This window comes from Pristis pectinata, chromosome 6 (assembly GCF_009764475.1).
Source record: "Pristis pectinata isolate sPriPec2 chromosome 6, sPriPec2.1.pri, whole genome shotgun sequence".
Classification (NCBI taxonomy): domain Eukaryota; kingdom Metazoa; phylum Chordata; class Chondrichthyes; order Rhinopristiformes; family Pristidae; genus Pristis; species Pristis pectinata.
This window is the reverse complement of record NC_067410.1, coordinates 93,892,329-93,915,881: the sequence shown is the minus strand read 5'-3', so window position 1 is coordinate 93,915,881 and position 23,553 is coordinate 93,892,329. Positions and strand designations below refer to the sequence as shown.

The window sequence follows — 23,553 nt, the reverse complement described above, 5'->3', positions numbered from 1 at the left end:
CTGCCACATCTTTGCCGTATTGATCATTGGGAATGGCATCGGACTTCATGGGAACTTTACCCTGTGGCAACCAAGGCAGTGAGGGGGATCAATGATCTTGTGTGTATAGAAAGCTCCTTGATTGAGTCATGAGCCACAAGTAACCCTGAGCCACTGCAAACAGCAGTGTGGTCAATGAGATAAATAGAGCAGAGATGGCATAAACATTGAATTCTCCAACTTCAAGTAAACTGCCTGCCCTCTGGTCCTTTTATCTCTCCTCCTGATCTAGCCAGTTCCTCCACCCATCCAATCTGCCCATCACTCACACACTCTTCCCACTGGTTCCCCTCCCCCCTTGTTCCCATCTGCCCTCCCCACCTCCCTCACTTGACTCCATCCTTCCTCTCCAATCAGAACTCACCATGTTCAGCCTCTTTCACCTCCACCTCTCAGTTTCTGTTGCTATTTCAATTCTCCCCTCCTCCACCTGCCTATCACCCCTTCTCACCTGGATCCACCTATTACTTGCTACCTCTTGCTCCACCCCTTCCCTTCATCTTTTTATACTGGCTATCTCCCCTCCATCTTTTAGTCCAGATGAAACACTGACTGTCCAAATCCCTCCATAGATGCTGGCTGGCCCACTGAGTCCCTCCAGCATCTTGTATGTTGCTCCAGATTCCAGCATCTGCAGTCTATTCTGTCTCCATTGAGCAGAGTTCGATGTGAACCATAGAACCATACAGCACAAAACAGGCCCTTTGGCCCACCATGTTGTGCCGTCCACCAAACCACCCTCACACTACCTAACCCCTTCCTCCCGCATATCCCCCCATCCCACACTCCTCCATATGCCTATCCAACAAGCTCTTGAACCTGTCCAATGTATCTGCCTCCACCACCACCCCAGGCAGTGCATTCCATGCACCAACCACTCTCTGGGTGAAAAACCTCCCCCTGACATCTCCCCTGAACCTCCCACCCATAACCTTGAAGCCGTGCCCTTTCGTCTTGAGCATTAGTGCCCTGGGAAGGAGGCGCTGACTGTCTACTCTATCTATTCCTCCCAGTATTTTATATACCTCTATCATGTCTCCTCTCATCCTCTTCCTTTCCAGTGAATAAAGTCCTAGCACCTTAAGCCTCTCCTCATATTCAATACTCTCTAATCCAGGCAGCATCCTGGTAAATCTCCTCTGCACCCTCTCCAATGCCTCCACATCCTTCCTATAATGAGGCGACCAGAACTGAACACAGTACTCTAAGTGTGGCCTAAGTAGAGTTTTGTAAAGCTGCATCATCACCTCACGGCTCTTAAACTCAATCCCGCGACTTATGAAAGCCAACATCCCATTGGCCTTCTTAACTGCTCTTTCCACCTGTGAGGCAACTTTCAATGAACTGTGAATATGAACCCCCAGATCCCTCTGCTCCTCCACACTGCCAAGTACCTTGCCATTCACCCAGTACTCTGCCCTGGAGTTTGTCCTTCCAAAGTGTACTACCTCACACTTCTCCAGATTGAACTCCATCTGCCACTTGTCAGCCCAGCTCTGCATCCTATCAATATCCCTCTGTAAGCTCCGACAGCCCTCCACACTATCCACAACACCGCCTATCTTAGTGTCGTCCGCAAACTTACTAACCCAGCCCTCCACCCCCTCATCTAAGTCATCTATAAATATCACAAAAAGTAGAGGTCCCAGAACCGATCCCTGCAGGACACCACTAGTCACTGCCCTCCAATCCAAGGGCACTCCTTCCACCACAACCCTCTGCTTTCTACATGCAAGTCAATTCCTAATCCACACAGCCAAGCTTCCTTGGATCCCTCGGCCTCTGACCTTCTGAAGAAGCCTACCATGAGGAACCTTATCAAACGCCTTACTAAAATCCATGTAAACCACATCCACCGCACTGCCCTCATCAATTTTCCTGGTCACCTCCTCAAAGAACTCTATCAGGCTTGTGAGGCAAGATCTTCCCTTCACAAAGCTATGCTGGCTATCCCTAATCAGTCCATGATTCTCAAGGTGTTCATAAATCCTATCCCTTAGAATCCTTTCTAACAGCTTACCCACCACAGACGTGAGACTCACCGGTCTATAATTCCCTGGCCTATCCCTATTACCTTTTTTGAACAAGGGGACAACATTCGCAACCCTCCAATCCTCCGGCACCATCCCCGTGGACAACGAGGACTCAAAGATCCTTACCAGCGGTTCAACAATCTCCTCCCTAGCCTCTCGAAGCAGCCTGGGGAAAATCCCGTCAGGCCCCGGAGATTTATCTGTCTTAATATTATTTAACAACTTCAACACATCCTCTCTCTTGATATCTACAACCTCGAGAACATTACCCCTACCAGCACTCCCTTCCGCATCATCAAGACCCCTCTCCCTGGTGAATACCAAAGAGAAGTAGTCATTGAGAACTTCTCCCACTTCCGCCGCCTCCAGGCAAATTCTCCCACCTTTGTCCTTAATCAGACCTACCTTCACCCTAGCCATCCTCCTACCTTTCACGTACTTGAAAAAGGCCTTGGGATTTTCCTTAACCCTACTAGCCAAAGCCTTTTCATGTCCCCTTCTAGCTCTCCTCAGCCCTTTCTTAAGTTCCTTCCTCACTACCCTATATTCCTCACGGGCCCTGTCTGAACCTTATACTTATACCTCACGTACGCTACCTTCTTCTCCCTGACAAGTCGTTCCACCTCTCTCGCCACCCACGGTTCCTTCACCCTGCCATTCCTTCTCTGCCTCACCGGGACATATTTATCCCTAACATCCTGCATAAGATCCCTGAACATCGACCACATCTCCATGGTACATTTTCCTTCAAAAAGGACATCCCAATTTATACTCCCAAGTTCTCTCCTTATAGCCTCATAGTTCGCCCTTCCCCAGTTGAAAATCCTCTTGTCCTCTCTGCACCTGTCCCTGTCCATGACAATTTTAAAGGTTATGGAGCAATGGTCACTGTCCCCCAAATGCTCACCCACCAATAGATCCTTCACCTGTCCCGGTTCATTTCCTAAAACTAGATCTAACATGGCATTCCCTCTAGTTGGCCTGTCACCATACTGCATCAGGAATCCCTCCTGGACACATTTAACAAATTCCGTCCCATCTAAACCTTTGGCACTAAGCAGGTTCCAGTCTATATTTGGGAAGTTGAAGTCTCCCATTATAACAACCCTGTTATTTTTGCTTCTCTCCAAACACTGCCTGCCAATCTGCTCCTCTATATCTCTACTGCTACCAGGGGGCCTATAGAATACTCCTAGTAGAGTAACTGCTCCTTTCTTGTTCCTTAATTCCACCCATACAGACTCTAGAGATGATCCTTCTACAACATCCATCTTTTCCACAGCCGTAACAGTGTCCCTGACCAGTATCGCCACCCCTCCTCCTCTTCTCCCCCCTTCCCTATCCCTCTTAAAACACCGAAAACCAGGAATATTCAATATCCACTCCTCTCCTGACGTCAGCCACGTCTCAGTAATAGCCACGATATCATAGTCCCCCATACTTATCCAAGCCCTCAGTTCATCCCCCTTATTCCTGACACTTCTTGCATTTAAGTAAACACACTTCAGTCCATCTACCTTACTACTTTTATAGCCTGTATTCTGCTTCTCCTTCCCCAAAGCCTCTCTACCTGTTTGATCTACATGTGCATGGAATAAAGAGGCTGTGGGACAACTTGTGATGAGTTTCCAAATATCCTGAGTGTTGCAAAGGGAGGCTGGCAGATGCTGTGGGAATACATCAATGCCAGAATGGAGACACTTTCATTGACCTTCTCATTGCCAACCTCAGTCCAAATGTGATAACCGTTTTATTTTAGGCCACAGACTGCATCCAAAAGCCTTATTTTTCTGCCAGAAATAAAGGAAGCACGTGATGCAAAACTTATTATGTCACCTGGTGCATAACTGACATTGGAAAACCATCAAATGTGCAAAGGTGGGATTCCAGATGGGTACAGTTCCATCCAGAATCTATAATTTAACCTGATAAATCACATTTATGGCTGAGACATGCATGAGAAACAGGTGCTAATCTAGACAGGCACTTCCAAAGACATCAATGATGGAATATACCAAGTGTCTATTGATCTTTGATTACAAAACTACTAGTTAGCAAATAAAAATACATTGCAATAGAATTTCCAGCCTGATCAGTTTTAAATATGAAGGTGCTAGAAATACATTTACCATATTCAATTTCACTTGTTTTCTCCGCCATGTTCTCAAAGTCTCTGATGACTGAATGCACAGTCAACTGATGGAGGATCCCTTCCCATGGACTTTCAGTGGTGCATGTTGGTTCCTGTTGAACAGATGCATGGTAGAGGGAGGAGAGATTGGCTGTTGCCTCCCATGTGACTGACTTCCCACTGATCAAACCATGAATCACTGATTTGCACTGCATCGTGTGTGTGCCATTCACTTCTGTCAAGCCCGACTCATCCGAGGTCACCGGAAAGAAGAGATTCTCAGGATCGAAAAATGTGTCCCACTCTGGAGTCCCCACCTGGAACAGAAGAGTGTCTACAGGGGGAAAATATGAACACAAACTCAGAAATAAGAATCCCGGTTTATCTGAATCAAGTTACATGTTAGCACTAAAATCTAAGTTGACAATGCAGTGCAGCACTGGAGAAGTGGTGCAATGTTGGAAGTGCTCTCTTTTAGCTTTAGTCCTCAAACTGAAATCCTGTTCACTCTCTCAGGTGGGCATAAAAGGTCCTGTGGTACAATACAGAGGAATATCAGGGGTGAAATCTAGTGTCCTGGTCAATACATCACACAACAAATATCTCAATAAACATAGATTGATCACTATCACAATAGTTTGCTCTGTGCAAATTGATGGCCATGATTCCTGCAATAGAAAAGTGATCACACCTGAAAAGGAATATAAAGCTAGGGTTGTGAAAATTGCTATGGAAATGTGAGTTATATGGTTTGGTCCTCCCTGAACGTAGTGACTGATGTTGTAACAACCAATAGGCATACTTGTTGCCAGATCAGTCGATTGTAGTGTGTTATTGTTTGCTTCTATGCTTAACGTGTTTTCTTGCTTACTTCTTTATCTGCTGTTTAAGCTTTTGCTTTATCTTCTCTGTGGAATAGAAATCCATCTTTATTAGGAGCTCTTAATGGATGCCATATAATCAGCTAATGTAGTCAATGGAACTAAATGTCAAGCGAGCAGCTTGACTGACCCTAGAGCAGCCATTTAGCCCAATGTGAATTAGTTAGAATGCAGTTGCAAAGACACTGACTGTCCCTTGTTTTGTAAAAGCAAGTGGGCTAGAAATGCTATCGAGTAATGCTCAGTTTTATGTGATTTATTTTGCTACCAAAAATAAATCACTTGTCCTCTGATTAGGTAAATTCTATTGCAGTCCTCCATACCAAAGACGTACTTGAAGTAAAGGTTACTGAATGCATTGTAAAGGTGCTTTGCAATCTGCCATCAGTCATGTTAGATTGTGACCGGGTTTAGAGAATGGAAATTATTCCAATTGAGTCTAACGTTATTCTCAATGAAAATATCTGCTCATATACATAATTACGAGGATCATTGGATATTGAACAAGAGCAGAAGCTCTATCCAAACTTAGATCCCAAGTGCATTCAAGATCATTCAGGAATTTAATGCAGAACTACATGACCAGGTCATATACAACACAAACCTCAAAATCAAAATAATATGGACATATCGTGCATATTAACATTTCTTGCTAACTATTTCAGGAAGTCACCAATGAGATTATTTCTGATGATTTTGAGAAAAGTTTGTTAAATCAAGAACAACTGTGAAACCGCCAAACAAGCATCTCAGCTTCTTAGAATCATTGTTTACCTATGAAAACTTACTGGAATCAGTGAGGCTCTTGCTAGAACTACTGTCAGCTTGAAATTGTTGTGATTCATGTTCAATATCGTTCATTCTTCCTCCAATGGACCAATTGTGCGACTTTGCTGTGGATACTTTCTCCAATGCCTTGCGCAGGTAATGCATATCCAATTGGCCATTTGGTGAAGAGAAACTCCGACCAGATAGGGCTGCTTGCGCTATTAGTTTTCTCTTTCTTCTTGCCTCATCTGAAGCAGGGTCATTTCCAAGGAAGCCCTGAAAATGAATGAGAACTTTTTTTTTCCCCCCACTGGGTCAGTTGACTAGGATAATTAAAACATTAACATGGTTTCTCAACCCAGCATAAAATGTAAATAAACTAGTTGCAATTTTCCCATGATTATTTTACTGTACCATTCCTATCAGAGTTAGATAGATACCCTAGTCGACCTCGTATGTTTGAACAGACTGCCATAAACATTTATCAGGAACTATGGGTTGGTGACACAAGAGGCTGCAGATGCTGGTATCTGAAGCAAAGAACAAGCTGCTGGAGGAACTCTGAGTCACGCAGCAGCTGTGGAGATGAAGGGACAGTGGACGCTTCGGCTCGAGATATTTCAACCTAGAACATTGACTAACCCTTCACCTCCACAGATGCTGCCTGACCTGCTGAGTTCCTCCAGCGACTTGTTTTTTTCAACCAAATGGGTTGGGTAGCTGTCACATTATGGCAGTTTATATATGATCTATGGAAAGATCTGAATAGCCTTTTCTCATCCCATATTTTCTTACACTCTGATTATTCAATCATGGCTGTAAGATTTGAAGATCTACTATATTTGAAAATATGTTGATGAATGTAATACTTCAAGTTCCCTCCTCAATGGATTTCTTTGGAAAATAAACTCTCATCTCCACAGTTACAGAAATAGTCAAAAGATAAATCTTACCAGAAGGTCTGCAACTTGTTTTTTTTTTACAAGCTCTAGGACACCCAGTTTACCTTGTCAAGTTGGTGTGACTTTAAATTTCTGCCTGTGGGAACGAGTAAGTTGACTTGATTCAGTCAACAATAGGGAGGAAACTTTATTTTTTGACTCAATTAATTGTGCCTCAAATTAGGGGCTGATTCCCTCACCCGACAAGTTCACCTTCACCTTCTTTCTGCAATCTTTAACTTTGTTCCGGCTTCATCCTTATTCTTCAATGCCATGTACAGTCCAGTGCTTCCATGTGCTGATCATTGCACATTTCTTCATATTAAGATCAACCAGGAATATCGGCCTCAAAGTTCTTATTATTTTTAACCTGGGTAAACTCATAGTGGAGTCCATAGGGAATGGAAGGGTTGATTGTATTGATTTAGCAAACTGAGCACTGGGTGGATTTCAAAGATTCAGCCTTCATCACATTTCTCATTTATAAACCTTTTTCTATATTATTAAGACAGAATAAAAGAGACTGCCCTTACCTATGTCTTATTATTTAATGTACTAGGCAATGTACTTACTTTGCCACTGAGGGATTCAAAATTAGACAATGTTTTTTTTGATGATTCCCAACGCACCAAACTTTTCTGTCCCTGTTGTGCAATATTTTCCAAACCATGTGGGAAGGATGCTATTTCCCTGCTAAAATCTGGAGGTTCCGTAGAGTCACTACTATTTGAGCCACAGGTCGACATGCTTCGATCTCTAATTCCCTTAAGATTGCTGATGGAACAATGTGTCAACGTATACTGCTCCTGGATATACGAGGCAAGGGAGATGCGCTTTCGCAAGTCATTGAATGAATCTGTCTCGGAGTCTGAAATTCAAAAAGAAAATGCAAAAAAAAACCCATTTAAGCATGATGCTGACTATCAGTTGTAAAAATATTGCACTTTTTTTAGAAAGTTCATTAGACCATGACTATTATGTCCAGCTATCCATGCCAGCCATTTTCATTTGTGTTCATTACTGTTTTTTTTATTCCCTTTTAATCAGCTGAACTTGAAAAGTGTTCTCGCAGCCAAAGTATCCAGTAACCATCCTCCCAAAGTGAGATTCTGCACATGCTGGAACCTGGAGAAACAGACACAAATTGCTGGAGGAACTCAGCAGGTCAGGCAGCATCAATGGAGAGAAACAAACGGTCAACGTTTTGGGTCGAGACCCTTCATCGGGATTGGAAAGGAAGAGGGCAGAAGCCAGAATAAGAAGGTCAGGGGAGGGGGAAGGAGTTCATACAGGCAGGTGATAGATGAATTCAGGTGAGTGGGGGAAGGTAGGAGGGTGGGGGAGGGGGAGATGCAAGAAGCTGAGAGGCAAAGGGCTGAAGAAGAAGGAATCCTGTAGGAGAGGGCAGTGGACCATGGAATAAAGGGAAGGAGGTGGGGAACAGATGGGCAGGTCATGAGGGTGGGAGAAGGGGAAAGAGAAGGGGGAGGGGGCCACAGGAATGAGGGAAAACAAAGGAGGGGGAGAAAAAAAAAGGGAAAGAAGAGGGGAGAGGTTACCAGAAGTTAGAGAAATCAACGTTGAGGCCGTCAGGTTGGAGACTACCAAAGCGGAATATGAGATGTTGTTCCCCCAACCTACGTCTGGCTTCAACATAGCAGTAGAGGAGGCCATGGATATGGATATCGATCCCATGATGAGGCTTTCCACTCCAGGACATCTGAGATGTTCTCCTTTTTCAGTAACAAGATTTCCCTTCCACTACCATCAATGTTGCCCTCACTCGCATCTCCTCCATTTCTTGCACGTCTATCCTCACCCTTTTCCCCCCACCAGCATAACAGGGACAGGGTTCCCCTTGTCCTCACCTACCACCCCACGAGCCTCCGCATCCAACACATCATTCTCCGCAACTTCTGCCACCTCCAATGGGATCCCACCACTAGGCACATCTTCCCCTTCCCCCCACTCCATTTTCCGCAGGGATCACTCTCTCCTCGACTCCCATGCCCACTCAACCCTCCCTGCAGGTGACCCTCCCTGCACTTATCCCTGCAACCGCACTAAGTGCTACATTTGTCCCTACACCTCCTCCCTCACCACTATTCAGGGCCCTAGACAGTCCTTTTAGGTGAGGCAGCACTTCGCCCTTCCTTTGCCTCTTCTACCTATCACCTCTCAGCTTCTTACATCTCCCCCCTCCTACCTTCCCCCTCTCACCTGGACTCACCTATCAACTGCCAGCCCGTGCTCCCCCCCCCCCAACCTTCTTATTCTGGCTTCTGCCCTCTTCCTTTCCAGTCCTGACGAAGTGTCTCAACCTGAAACGTCGACTGTTTATTTCCCTCCATAGATGCTGCCTGACCTGCTGAGTTCCTCCAGCATTTTGTGTCTGTTCCTCCCAAAGTGAAATTGGAAGGAAAGGTTTCTATGGCATCCAAATGGCTCTAAGGCATCTTTAGAATAATCAATTGTCAAGATTGCTAGAAATTGAATTGATACCTGAACACAGCAGATCTGAGGTACTGCAGAACTAATCAGCAGATAGCTTGACTTCATCTGCCTGACAGCAGAGACTCAGATTCTTACGCTTTGCTCTGAAATACCCTGTACTCAGGGAGGATGAATGTTACTGTGCAATGAAAAGCTTGACAGTATTTGGTATCAGAAAGCTGCACTTCTTTAGTTGATCAGTTGTACTCCACAACACACTTATAGATTCCACAGCTTTAGTTTACCCAAAGTTGACCTAAGTTATTTGGACTAATAGAGTAGCTCTTATGCCATCGGAGAGAAAATATGCACATTGTATGGGCAAACATGTTTCACATCCAAAGATCCCCTCAGTGATTTGGCTCTGAGAATTAAACAATGGGTTCCCATGGATGTCAGAAACTCAGCTTGTGAAAGTATAATTAAAATGCCATCAACATTGTTGAAGTAAACCCTTAGTATTAACAATGATCTTACATTAACTTATTATTGAAACAGTATTAGAAATATTCCACTGCTCATATGGTGAATAGGTTATAACAATGTGTGTGAATAAGAAGCACTCATAAACAAAACAAAAACAAATTTTAATCATTGAAGCTTCTCTGTCATGGGAGGTCAACCAACATCATGTTAAGCAAAATGGTGACAGATCAGAAAAAGGCCCAGGCCATTCTGTCCTTGAGGTCAAGATCGAGAAGCCTCTGCATAAAGATTAGTCAAGGAAAATAAAGATTGAAAGCGAGTCAAAAAATTGTTAGAATTTCACGTATCTTACCCTTAGATTTGTCATTTTCCTCAGCATTAACACCTGAAAACTCTGTAGAAATCTCTTGAAATCTCTCCTTTAATGCCTCCTCAATGTCATTCTTTTCAGCAGGGAAAGAAAGGTTGATTCTCTCAGTCAAGGCTGGTGTAGAAGATTCATCTTGAGCCTGGAATACAGAGTTGGCTGACTCTTTTAAGTGTTTTAGAAACATGCTGCTTTATCTACAATAGAAGGAATATATCTAGGCTTTTAACTGTAATTTTTCATAACTGAATAATTATTAAATATAAACATTCATAACTATGAATAAGTTTCCCATGAAATTAGTCACTGTAATGAAAATTAGAGAATCATTGCTCCCATATGGGAGCATCCATATTCCTTCTAATTCATTATCAATATATCTGTATTCAACTGTTTAAATTAAATCTGTTTATCAAAGAATTAAAACAGAAATAGCTGCATAGAAATTCATCCGAGGTCACTATTGCTGAACACATTGTCTAGTCATGTGAATATGTTGTACTCTACTTCTGTAATTAATTCCATTGACTCAATAAAGTAAATCAGATTTCCATTAAAACATTTCTTTCAAATCAGCAGATACCCGTAATTGAGCAGAGTTCCTGTGCCCTCAGCACTGACACAAAGTGCCAACTCACACAAAAGGCAGGTTGTGAACTGGTAGGAGGCAGATCTAATTCACAGAGTTCTCCAGCAGTTCCACTCCATTAAACTCATCCAGCATTTCAGATTGATTTTACTTTTTACCTTTTCTTCCAGGGACTTATCGTAACAAACTTTTCAGAGAAACAATAACCAACCAAGAAGCTGGTCCAGTTAATGCAAGGTTCATGGGAGTATCAAGACCTCCTGATATTCTGACAGTTGTGATTTGACTAAAATCCATTCACAAGGTGAATCTGCCCTCATCCTCCACTTTTCACAGCCAGGAGGCTTTTCTGGATGTGCATTCCTCTCCATGTCTTTCATCTCCAACCTTTCCATCCAAATACAGCAGGCAGCAATCATTCCAATTTCACATGCCCATAAAATTACCACTCACAGCCCTGCTCGCCACTTTCTTCAGTGAGTATATTTCCCTTTCACCACCATCAACACCTGCTCCCACCTTCACAATCCCCAACACTCCTCAGCCACTAGCTGGTTTTCCCCTGTCTCATCTGTCAATATCTAAATGAACTGAACTTACCTTCCTTATTATTTGCCCTTCCTGCTTGCTCACTATCCTGAATACTGGTGCTCATGCTCCCTTCTGGTCTGAATGTAATGAGAAGATTCAGACTTAGAATAGACTAGACTTACAGCATTCTTCTTCTTTTGGAATCCAGAAAGATCATAAATGACTCCATAGCTGTTGAGATGATCCCCTGGGTACAAAGGTCCAATTTCGATTGGAGTAAGAAGAACTTCTAAAGTATCTGGGAGATACCATTCAATGGTGATGTCACTCATGACTGGCTCAATTGCTTTCTTTAAAGATTTAATTAACTGATTGAAAGAAAAAATACATTAATATTCATGTACCGTTCTATGATCTTTAGTGATAACATAATGGGCAATCTGGCTCACTGTGTCCACCAGATGAGAGATCATTTAAGTTCATTAGTGTTTCATTCCATGGAGAGCTTTAGTCTGTTAAACCTTTGGTTTAAAAGCAGACATGTTTAAAAACGAGTCACAATTTTTCCCTTGCTCTTGGATATTATTAGAGTACACATTAATAGCAATGACCATTATAATCCCTGTTCTTAAAGTGAGAACAATTCAGCAAAAAACATGTAAAATATCTTCATTATAGTTTGCTCTGTTGTGAATATAAGCTGGAACCAAAACTGCAGCAATATTTTGATGTTATTGAAGAGCCACAAGTTGTTCAATATAATGACAGTTACTGAATGAACATCTATTTTCTTCTATTTTGTTTTCAACTATTGTAGGGAAATTGTGTTCAAATTATTACATGGATCCTATTCTTTGAAAAGAAATTGAACCAGGAGACCCAACTGTCCAAGGCACATATGAAAGGCAACCAGATCTTTATCCTGAGGACAAGGCATTAGATGTCTCATACATATGCTAATTTTCTGAATTATCATCTTCAATTCAATTTAATTTAATTCACTTTTATGAAGAATTTGCAATTTCAGTTAGAATTCAAGCCATTCAGCTAACAGCAAGAATTTTCATTTTGGTGGTAACATTAAATCAGACTGCGACATGGATAGGTATGTGCTGTTTAATCTGAACCAGCAAGAAAATGGAACATTTATAATGAACAATTTTTAGACAATCCAGCCCTAAATGGTGAGATGCCATCTTCATCATCACTAAAAATCTAAAAATATAATCTATTTTTAGATGATATTAGTTCTGTAGAATTTCACATACACTGAATTAGATCTAAAGCAAAGTAACCAGCTGTTTGATATTTCCTTTACAAATTTAACATCAGTTACACAGATTATTGTACACGGCCTATTATTTTGATAGTACAAGACATGTTAATTAGAATGCATTGGTCTAAAGCTGATAGAGATAATTAGAACAAGTGATTGGTTTCTAAAAGATTAATATGATAGAGTTTATAAATCAAAATTGAAGAAAAAGAACTACAATTGTTAATCAGCCAGATACATATTGCCTGCTTAACATTATTCCCCAAAGTCAAAGTGACCCCAAGTTATGACTCAATCTCATTGGCCACGTACCTTTGGTTGTAGTTGTTCACCTTCACTGAAAGATTCAAATGTTCCCCCTGTGAGCTTTGCAATCCTGCGTAGTAATCGCTTGCAGGCATTAGGACCCAGCCCGTAACTGAAACATCTATTGAAATCTTGAGTTAAAATTGTGGCAATAGAAATATATATTTTTTCCTGTAACTTCTCATTAAAACTATGACAATGAAACTAGTTAAGAATATTAATCATAAGCCACATGAAATGTTTACTTAATCCCAGCAGGGGTAATGGCGGTGACCCTAAACACTGCCATCATTTTAAAACAAGTACAGTCATAGTGCCAATTTTGCTAATGGCATTTTCCTCGGAATCAGCAGCTAAGTGGATGACTGGACACCAACCTAATAAATATCCTAATGGCAAGCTTTTATTTGCCTTATTGTTATAGGCATTTGGTGAGCTACTTTGATCTTCTCAACACTTTCCTTCCTTTTAACCAAATAACGTAAGTATCTATGTCAACTATTATTACGGAAAACAAATTGGATATAGAATTTGTGAATCAAACTGGTTCACTTGGGCCAATGCCAAGAAAGAGAAGGCAAATTAAAGTTGTTTAGGTCTTAAATGAATGCTTGGTAACCCCAAAACAAAGATTTTTTTCCTCTTTAAATATAAAAGTATTTTTAACATGCCTGATTCTTCTTTTCACTGTGCTGATACAATCATGAATAGTAATTTGCTTAAAAACATGACCTTCCAATCATGTTAAATAGCCAAGTGATAGATATTGAATTATTTTTGTGTGAACCTCCAATTTCTAAACAAGGATGAGAATTTTAAAATTGAGGCCATGCTTCACCTGGGTGATGGGTGAACTAGTTGTGATGCAGGTTGAAAATTAAAAATCAAGGTTACTGAGAATTCATAAGAAGCCCGTTGGAATAGTCAAGCCTAAAGGCAACAAAAACCTGGACGTGTTTTCCTAAACCGAGAGGGAATGTGTAAAAAGGTAGTGTTGGCGGTGGAGTGATGTAATCTATAATTCATGTCAAGTTAAACATCACATCAATGTAGCAAAGAGGTTCGCCCTTAAACAGTTTCCAGAAAGAGAAATGGAGCTGGTAGTTTTGGCATGAAGTTTGTGTCAGGCAATGGGCAGGAATATGCTGATGGATTGATTGCCACTGGTTCCATACAGACCACAGGTTACCTGTGGAGAGGAGCATCTGGCCTTGCACTTCACAAACATACTGAGCTGAGGAATTGGATTCACTTAATAACTGCCCCCTCCCCTCCCCAGCTACTTGCCGACATGACCTCATTCATTCACTTGTAAGTAATTTGTTTGCTTTTATTTTAAGTTAATATTCATATTTATAATTAATCTACATGTTAAATGTGTTTTAAGTGAGTTTATTATTTTTAAAAGAATAACTATTATCTTTAATTCTTTAAGGCACGGTAGTGTAGTGCTTAGCGTAACGCTATTACAGTGCCAGCGACACAGGTTCAATTCTGGCCACTGTCTGTAAGGAGTTTGTATGTTCTCCCCGTGTCTGCATGGGTTTCCTCCAGGTGCTCCGGTTTCCTCCCACCTTCCAAAGACATACAGGTTAGGAAGTTGTGGGAATGCTATGTTGGCACCGGAAGTGTGGTGACACTTCCGGGCTTCCCCCAGAACACTCTACGCAAAAGATGCATTTCACTGTGTGTTTCGATGTACATGTGACTAATAAAGATATCTTAAATACTTTTCATCTGTTGCTGATCATCAGAGATGTTTAGCAATAGTGGAAAAGGCCTTGGATAACACAAGCTGTCAGAAGGCCATCAGGTGGTCCATGGACAAAGCAAACTGGTCGCCATTCACAGCTCACTGCACCTCGTGGAATGAACACAACAGTGATGCCAGCAGTGCATTGGGACCAACAAGGCTGCAAGGAACTGTGAGGTATGCAGCAGGTCCAGAATGATCTTGCCTATTGGCTTCAGCCTTTCCAATGTTTGGTCAGAGGAAATTTCTCTTCATACAGTAATGGATAGAAGAGATTCACCAGGATGTTGCCTGGAATAGAGGGCTGTAGTTATAAGGAGAGACTGGAGAGGCTGGGTTTATTCTCTCTGGAATGTAGGAGACTGAGGGGGTGACCATATGTTTGGAACAAGCTGCCAGAGGAGATGGTTGAGGCAGATACAATTATTGCGTGTAAGAGGTGTTTGGACAGGAACTTGGATAGGTAAGGTATAGAGGGACACAGGCCTAATGCTGGCAAATGGGATTAGTGTGGATAGGCATCATGCTTCACCCATTTTGTTGGTCCCCAATCAGGAATTTTAGGGAAGTCAAAGTTATGGGCCCATTTCTGTGCTGCACATTTCTATGATCCTTTGAGAGGTTCTGACAATTCGGGGACAATGGATCAGTGAAGAGAGGTGGTGGGGAGGAAGAGTTAGACCTCATTAACATTCATGTGGAAAATGCCCTTGTGTTTCAGATGATGTCTTCAAGGGCAGACAGCATGCAGATAAAAGCAGTGAAATAGAAATGGAGAAGAAATTAAACAGAAATGGATTGTACAGATCCCTTTTGAGATAAAAATAACAATCGATCAGCTGTATAACATTTATCTAATGGAACGTAAATACAAAAGAAATATAAGAGAAATACCTTGCTGAGCTTGCATTTTTTCGTACCAGCTCTATGATTTTCCCAGCATGGCTCATTGAAGCATCAGTCAAAATAAAGAGCTGTCGAGGATACCCACAATGGACTGGTTGTTTGTAAATCCAGGATAAAGCACTGAGAATATTGGTGCTGCCCATGTCAGCTCCCATTCTCTGAATATACTCACATGCCAAGGATAGGGTCTCCTTTAAACAAACAAAAAACTTAACTCAAGACTGTGTAGAATGCAGATCAGCTTAGGATGAAATAATAATATAATCGCATGGCCCATAATTTAAATGCTCAAAGGTTTGATTTCAAGTCAGAGGTCATGGATGTTGCTCTTTTAGTCTTATTTGGTGATTCAGTTAGAAAGTCTCAAAGACTCTGGCAGGCAACAGATGACGATTAGTTGTTCTATGGGTGGCAGGCTTAGTCCTTCATATCAAAAATTATGAGTGCCCTTCACCAGCCAGTGTGCTTCTGAAGAAGCATGGGAAAGCCAGATTCCACCTCATCTATGGGTGGCAGGCTTAGTCCTTCATATCAAAAATTATGAGTGCCCTTCACCAGCCAGTGTGCTTCTGAAGAAGCATGGGAAAGCCAGATTCCACCTCATCTCAAGTAGTTGCACAAAAAATGACAAAATGGCATTCAAAAAGAGAACATTTAAAATAAATAGTTATGCTATTCCAACTTAAACTGTAAACATTCAGATGAATTGAGTTATGTTTCAACTGAGAGAACTTACATCACTACACAATCGACTGGAAGAGAAGAGAGTCTTCACATTCGAGCCTAAACCAATGATATTCAGTAATGTTCCAGGTGGTAAACTTTTAATAGCAACTATCATGGCTTCCTGGAAAGTAAAGCAGCAGATTGAAACTATTATTTCTTTTATGCATATTACATGACATCAGAAAAGTACCCTTCATTTCCTCTCTCATTGTAACCTTTCACTTCCAACAGGGTGGCCAAGAACTCCCCCACCTTCCCCTACCAGTAGGGCTCTCCACTCCCTTCCAACAGGGATCGTAGCCTGGCAGTGAATATGTTATGCCCTAACACCTTGGCCAACAAGTTCATTTTGTGCTATCTATCACTTATTTTTTCCTGACATCCACTTGCAGTTAAAGTCAACCTCTTTGGGTTTTCTGTACACAAGCTAAGGTATTGAACAAATCTGTAATTTGACTGCAGATTATTCATCTATCAGAACAGTTTTACAGACTAAACCCAACTCCCCCTCTTCACCCACTTATTTCCACTATTTTTCTCCACCTCAGTAATATGCTTGTTCTCAGTGTTTAATTTGGGGTAAACTCCAAAAGACTTGCTTCCACTTGGAAAAGACATGGAATTATGGAAAATTTCATTAACAATATGATCGAATTTCTTCACAACTTTCACAAAAAGGTCTGAAAATATGTGGGTGAAAGGCTGGGATATATTGAATATACACTAGGATGCACCTCCTGTCATGAATTGTCATTGCAAACATGTTATTTTCCTTTAGCAATTAAAAGTTTATCCTGGTGCAAATCTGCTTCACCCACTTTGTTGGTCCCCAGTCAGGAATTTTAGGGAAGTCAATGTTATGGGGAACAGGAAGGAAAGTGAAACTGAGGCCATGATTGGTTAAGCCATGACATTATTGAACGACAAGTGCAGGCTCAAGGGGCCTTATGCCCTACTCCTGCTCTCCTTCCTTACATCTTTATATGTACTACCTTTAATACCATTGAAAATCAAAATTTCTGATTTTTATACATCATGCATAAATAATCTAATTGGGAATGTGTCTGACATCAACATTATGTGAGACCCATAATAATGTCCATTGTAATTTCTTGCTTGGAATGCGAGCTAATAAAAATCCATCATGCTTCACTCATTGTGCAGTTCGTTTATACTGTTTATCAGTTTTAATATTTGCTGCAGTAGAGAAATTAGCAAAGTATTTTGTTAACAAAACTGTTCTTCTAACCCTGCAACTGAGTTCAAATTTGGTTCAGCTAAGAAAGATTTGGCTCTTTAAATCTACTACCAAGGTAGCATATCTTCAACTTGAATTACCTTCAACCTGGCTCATATTTTAAGAAAGGCTGTATAAATGGCTGGATGTGAATAGGGCATCAATATGCTGCAGCTGGTAGTCCCGCTGGCTCACAGCTCCAGCAAACCAGATTCATTCCTGACCCCCCCCCCCCCCCGATGCTGTCTGTGTGGAGTTTTCATGTTTTCTCTGTGACTGTGTGGGTTTCCTCCAGGTGCTCCGGTCTCTAACATTCCAAAGATGTGCTGGTAGGAGGTTAATTGGCCACTGTAAATTACCCCTAATGTAGGTGAGTGGTAGGAAAATCAGGGTAGAGTTCCTGGGTTTCAGGAAGTAAGTGGGGGAATGGGATTCATATTGGCCAAGTGACTTCCTTCCATGTCATGAGAAACATGAAAAAATGAGAAAATGTGGATGCCATGCATTGGCGTAGCTGAGTTTCCCCATCTAAAACTAGGTTTAAGTTATTCTGAAGCTGAACTAAGCCAACAGTGACAAAGGGTGTAAAATAAAGTCAGAAAAGGTTCCATTCATGGTGCTGTTATTGTTTTTTTTGATGGATATATAAAGTTTAATCCTGGCCTATAATAGACTCTAATCCTAGACTTATTTGATTCTTAACCCTCCACTTTGATATTTTCATTAACTTACTAGTGGCTTACAGTACCAAATGTTTCTTGACATTCAAAATTCAGATACATGAGTAAGAAACCCACTTTTATTTTCCCCACATTAATGCCACTCATGCTGCCACTTTTGTCGATAAGGAATATAATTTCTCTGGTCACGTTTCCAAAATCTGTTGGGATGCTATGGAGATCGGGGCAGAAGTTCAGCATCAGCACAGGATTGAATCTGATGTCTTTATGAAAACGCTTCCGCACAAAATCAACCTGCAATGAGAAGATACTCACTGTGACTGGTTTTAGACAGTTCCAATAACCTCCTTACCTGATATTACATGACAGGAATGCAGAAATTTAGTAACAGCACTTCCCTACTCATATTAAACAACAAACTACAATGAAAGTGTAACATTACTATGTTGAAACACAATTTATACCAACAACCTCTCAGTCAGATAAATGATCAGTTATACTTTGACAGTGTTGGTTGAATATTCACCTACTACCTCATTATGTTTAAATCTTTGCCTTTATCCATTAAACCTTCCATGATCTTGCCTCTATCTACTTCTATGTTCTTCTCCAGCCATTTTAGAATTGCTAGTAATCCCATGTCACAAGAGACACTATGTTCTTGAATGGAAGATTGGCTACAAAGTCAGTAGTTCTCATAAGTTTCCTGAACCGACCGACAAAGAACAAGTCCCAGGCCCAACCTAGCTGAATGAACTCAGGGTGATATTTGCCAGAGTCCCTTAACAGGCACAAATGCCTGCAACTTGGTGGTCAGAGAAAGCATGGTGGGCCGAATGGTCTGTTTCCTCGCTGTTTGACTCTGTGGTTCAATGACAAGTCCCTGAGAGCCAGTAAAGTTCTGCCCCCAGGCTCATCAGCTGTCAAAGCAGTTAGATGCACGAGTAAAACCGGGTACATTGGGAGTAGGGGCTGCTGTGAATGGATTGCATGGGAGAACTTTAAAAAAAGACAACTTTCTAAATTCTGCCTCTGGTAAGAAATAAGCCAGTCAACACACATACACAAACCCAACTGTATGCTCTGATCAGACCAGGAGAGGCTGCAGGCTGTGGCTTGGACACATTCAGGCCTTTCCTGCTCCTGGCCAAAGGCACAGGTATGCCCCTTGACCTTCAGCAGTCTAGGAGCACTGACTCACATCGTCACTGCCTGGACTGCCAGTAGAGGAGGCAGTCTGCTGGTAGACATGATCCTTACCATGCTATGACTCCAAGAAAAATACAGGAAGCAGCACCAGCCACTATACACCAGTCTTTATCGACCTTATTAAAGCCCTTGAATCCATTAACCACAAGAGACTGCGGAGCATACTCCTTAGATTCCACAGCCCATTTTGTCTCCATTTTACATTGCTTCATGATGACATGCAAGCCAATAATACCAGCCAGAGCCAACCTCAGTGAACACAGTGTCAAACAAATCTGTGTCATTGCCCAGATAGTTTCCTCATACTTTCTTGCTGCAATGCTGCATCTCTCCTCAAAAAACTTATCCGAAATTGCAGCTAATCTTCAGAACTAATGAGGAACTGTTCAAGCTACACCAACTATACTCCAGAGCCCAGGTCACCCAAACCTCAGTCGTCGAGCCGCAGTATGCAAATGAAGCTTGCATTTGTGTGCTCTCAGAGGCCATACTCTAAACCATTGTTAATTTGTTCAAAGAAGCATTGGTCACAATGAGCTTTACACACAACATTGTCAGAGAAAGGTCCAATAACAACCTGCCCACACTGCACCACATTGCCCTCTCACAATACAGATTCACAGTGGGATGCTCATCGAAGGCAGACATTGATGGTGAAACCCACTGCCACATGATCTACTAGCCAACAATGAACCTATGTGTTTCTGAACCCTGAGAGTACTTACAATGGGCTCTGCAAAGCACCAGAAAGATACCACCAACGCAGCCTCCACAAAATCCTCCAAAGGATAAGCAAGTCCATGTCAGCATCCTCACACTGGCCAACATCAGGACCACTGGGGCCCCTAGTCTCACTCATTCAGCTACATGGGGCAGACCACGTCATCCACGTGCCTGACCCCAGACCCCCAACCCAGATGCTTTATTATGAGCTCCATTGTGGGAGGGGATTACTGGGCAAACTAAGGAAAAGAGTGAAGGATGTGCTGAAAGCTTCCTTGAAGAAATGCAACATCTGCACTGATTCCTGGGAACCTTGACCCACGAACATTCAAGGTAGAGAAGGAACATTCAGGATAGTATTGAAAAACCTCAGGTACATGCACTGGCAGCACACAAAAGCCCAGTGCAGGCGGTGGATGGAGTGTTTCACCTCCTGTCCCATCTGTGGAAGAGTTTGCAAGTCCCACGTTGGTCTCATCAGCCACCTAAGAACCCACAACACTAAAGTGGAAGCAAATTATCCTTGATTCCAAGGGACAGTTTAAGAAAAAGAACTGCCTTCACTCTGCCGCAAAGCTTTTTTAAAAAAGGCACCATTTGGGTAGCATTTAACTTTTATATCCCTGTCAGCAGAAGCAACTGTAACACCAGCCCCCTGCCTCACCCCATTACCTCCTGTCCTACTCTGTTCTACACTATGTAAAACTGCACCTCACTGCCACTCAGACTATTTCTTCCTTCCAAAACTCTCCCCATTTGTAATCCTATATTTATTTGTGAAACATCTTGGATGTGTTTTTTTTTGCCTTCCCTTGCTATTCCCACACCGACCTTTCAGGGTGAGCCAAATGCAAACTAGAGGAACAGCACCTCATGTTCTGCCTGGGTAGTCTACAATCCAATGGCATGAACATTGAATTCTCCAGTTATCTCTGTCCTGATGCAGTATCTCGACCCAAACGTCGACTATCCCTTTGCCTCCACAGATGCTGCCTGACCCACCAAGTTTCTCCAGCCATTTAGTTATTTTGCTCTGGATCCCAACACCTGCAGGCTCTCAAGTCTCCAAACATCTTTCTGCATTGAATCAGTTTTCTCCTTTTCCCACCATGTAAAACAGAAGCTCAGCGACTCTCAGTGCACTAAGCCTTTGCCTGTGACTTTGATATTGGCCTCAGAATGTCCTAAAATACACATTGTGTTATGTACTTAATAAAGTTAACAATCAACTCAAATATTAGAATGCAGCACATGCAATTTTAAGGAAGATTAACAAAATATTAATTTGATATATCTTTAAAGGACAATTCCACCCATCTGTGCTGGTAAAAAAAAAACAAGCTACCCAATCTAACCTTGCCTTCCACCAGCTTCTCAAGTACACATATCCACATCCAAGAATTTTTTTTTAATGGAATGAGTGTTTCTGCCTCTACCACCTTTTAGACAGTGATGTCCAGATCCTTACCACCCTCCAGGCGAAAATGTTTTCTCCATCTCCCCTCTAACCCTTCTACCAATTACATTAAGTCCACATCCCTTGCTTTTTGACCTCTCTGCTACGGGAAATAGGTCCTTCATATTTAATCTACACTCTCATAATTTTGTAGACCTCAGTTAAGTTTCCTCCCATCCTCCATTGCCCCAAACATTAGCTAAGAATTCCAAAATGGTGTCAATCCGCTAGCTGTAATTTTTTGCCTCCTTGCATACTGATCACAGGCAAGAAATTATTGATATCACACCATATCATTTGAACCATTTCATATTAATGTTTCATTACATTTGACAGGTTGGACAAATGGTGATGATCCAGGCATTAGGGGATTTTATTCTGATGTTGCATTTCATTGTTTAATCCAGTAGCTAGGAACTAAAGTGTGTAGGGGGAAGATGTAGACAATACAACTGGCAGCATTAAGCTATCGCTGGATTTCTGGTCACGCTTGCTTCATTTTTATCTGTCAAAGGCTAATGGTTCTTTTTCCAAAGCATTAATAGGGTCGATACAAGGTCTGGTACTTTGCAAAATTGCTACAGTTGTAATAAAGTAAGCAAGTTTTTCAAGACGACTTCTCTTTATGGATTCCTGACAACTAGCCTGCAGCAATTACATTTTTGATTTAACTGCAAAGTGCTCTTATTAGTTTTTTTCCATGTGTTATTTTGAAACACCAGTTCTTACCCTTTTGTCCGTATTAGAGTTTTTCTTCATCACTCGAGTGAAATCCCGTCTACTTTTAACGTGTCGTTCGTACTCCTCAAAACTCATGCTGCCTTTCTCCAGCAGTATGTGTGGAATATGGGGCTCTTGTGGAATAGAAAAGGTCAATATGTGTAACTTTACAGTGCTTCCAATAACAAAAGTCTCTCAGGCATCTTTCATTTACAAGAATGTGTGTTTCATCCTCCATTCTACAGAGCCAAATTCTGAAACATCACTCTTGCTGCAAAGTTCAGAGTTACCTGCTGCATCTATATTAAGTGTGGATGCTGAATGATTATTCCAAAAATACTTTTTGTTACATAGTTACGCCCAAAAAAATTGGAACTATTTCAACTACCATCAAAGCATTTAATACAAGAGCCTCTCCAGTGACATGCCTCGTTAATTTAGAGAGCAAGGTATGCAAGGCATGGTACGGTAGCATTAGAAAAATTAACTAAAGTTGTTTTGGTCCATATGAAGCCCTAATATTGAATTAATATTTTAACTAATTCCCACCACTACCCCCAACCCTTCATTCCTTGCACCCTTTCAATCACAGGTTTACACATGAAAGTATAATAATAATAAATTAGCAGGAACAAATGGCTCTTCTGAAGACTCAGAACACAAATGCTCCATCTGCTGTGACAACACACCCAGATTGGGACAGAATTGGTTGTGGTAGTTGAGGCAGTGCACGGCGTATTACAATTGGCCCCAACAATTAGCCTTGGTAAAAATAAGCCTCATAATTTTTTTTTCCATGTCAGCATTACTATTTTCCAGTTTAATTTGCATGGGGTTCCTGACTTTGTGGCAAACTTTTTTAATGAACAAAAGAGAAAAGCCAATGAGGTTATGAAACTCTTCAGAGCTCAGGCTTCAGAGGTATAAGACCATGCCGCTGGACTTGTTTGTGTCACTACATCGGCTTCTAATCAGGTTGTCCCTCAGCTTCCAACAAAAAAAAAGCAGAAAAAAGACAATAGAAGTTTATAAAATCCTGATAGAAGTTTATAAATTTATGGGAGGCATAGATAGGGTAGACAGTCAGAATCTTTTACCCAGAGTAGAAAGTCAAATACAAGAGGACTTGCATTTAAAGTGAGATGAGGAACGTTTAAAGGAGATGTGCCGGGCACTTTTTTTTTTACACATACAGAGAGTGGTGGGTGCCTGGAACGGGCTGCCAGGGGTAGTGGTGGAAACATATACAATAGTGGCATTAAAGAGGCTTTTAGATATACACATGAATATGCAGAGAATGGAGGAATGTAGATCATGTGCAGGCAGAAGAGATTTGGTTTAATTTGGTATTGTTTGCCAAAG

General features: G+C 41.6%; 1 protein-coding gene across 7 annotated transcripts in view; it reads right to left on the bottom strand.

Moving 5' to 3' along the window:
* vwa5b2 (von Willebrand factor A domain containing 5B2) overlaps positions 1-23,553 on the bottom strand; it is a 154,532-nt gene that overhangs the window by 29,642 nt on the left and 101,337 nt on the right. For all 7 annotated transcript variants that reach the window (XM_052017995.1, XM_052017998.1, XM_052017992.1 and 4 more), the window contains exons 7-16: positions 22,201-22,325; positions 18,201-18,377; positions 16,177-16,287; positions 15,429-15,631; positions 12,788-12,902; positions 11,382-11,567; positions 10,065-10,221; positions 7,366-7,661; positions 5,873-6,128; positions 4,202-4,537 (exon numbers count right to left, since the gene is read on the bottom strand). In XM_052017995.1, the coding sequence (XP_051873955.1) occupies positions 4,202-4,537; positions 5,873-6,128; positions 7,366-7,661; positions 10,065-10,221; positions 11,382-11,567; positions 12,788-12,902; positions 15,429-15,631; positions 16,177-16,287; positions 18,201-18,377; positions 22,201-22,325 (1,962 nt within the window). The remainder of the gene's footprint in view (positions 1-4,201; positions 4,538-5,872; positions 6,129-7,365; positions 7,662-10,064; positions 10,222-11,381; positions 11,568-12,787; positions 12,903-15,428; positions 15,632-16,176; positions 16,288-18,200; positions 18,378-22,200; positions 22,326-23,553) is intronic.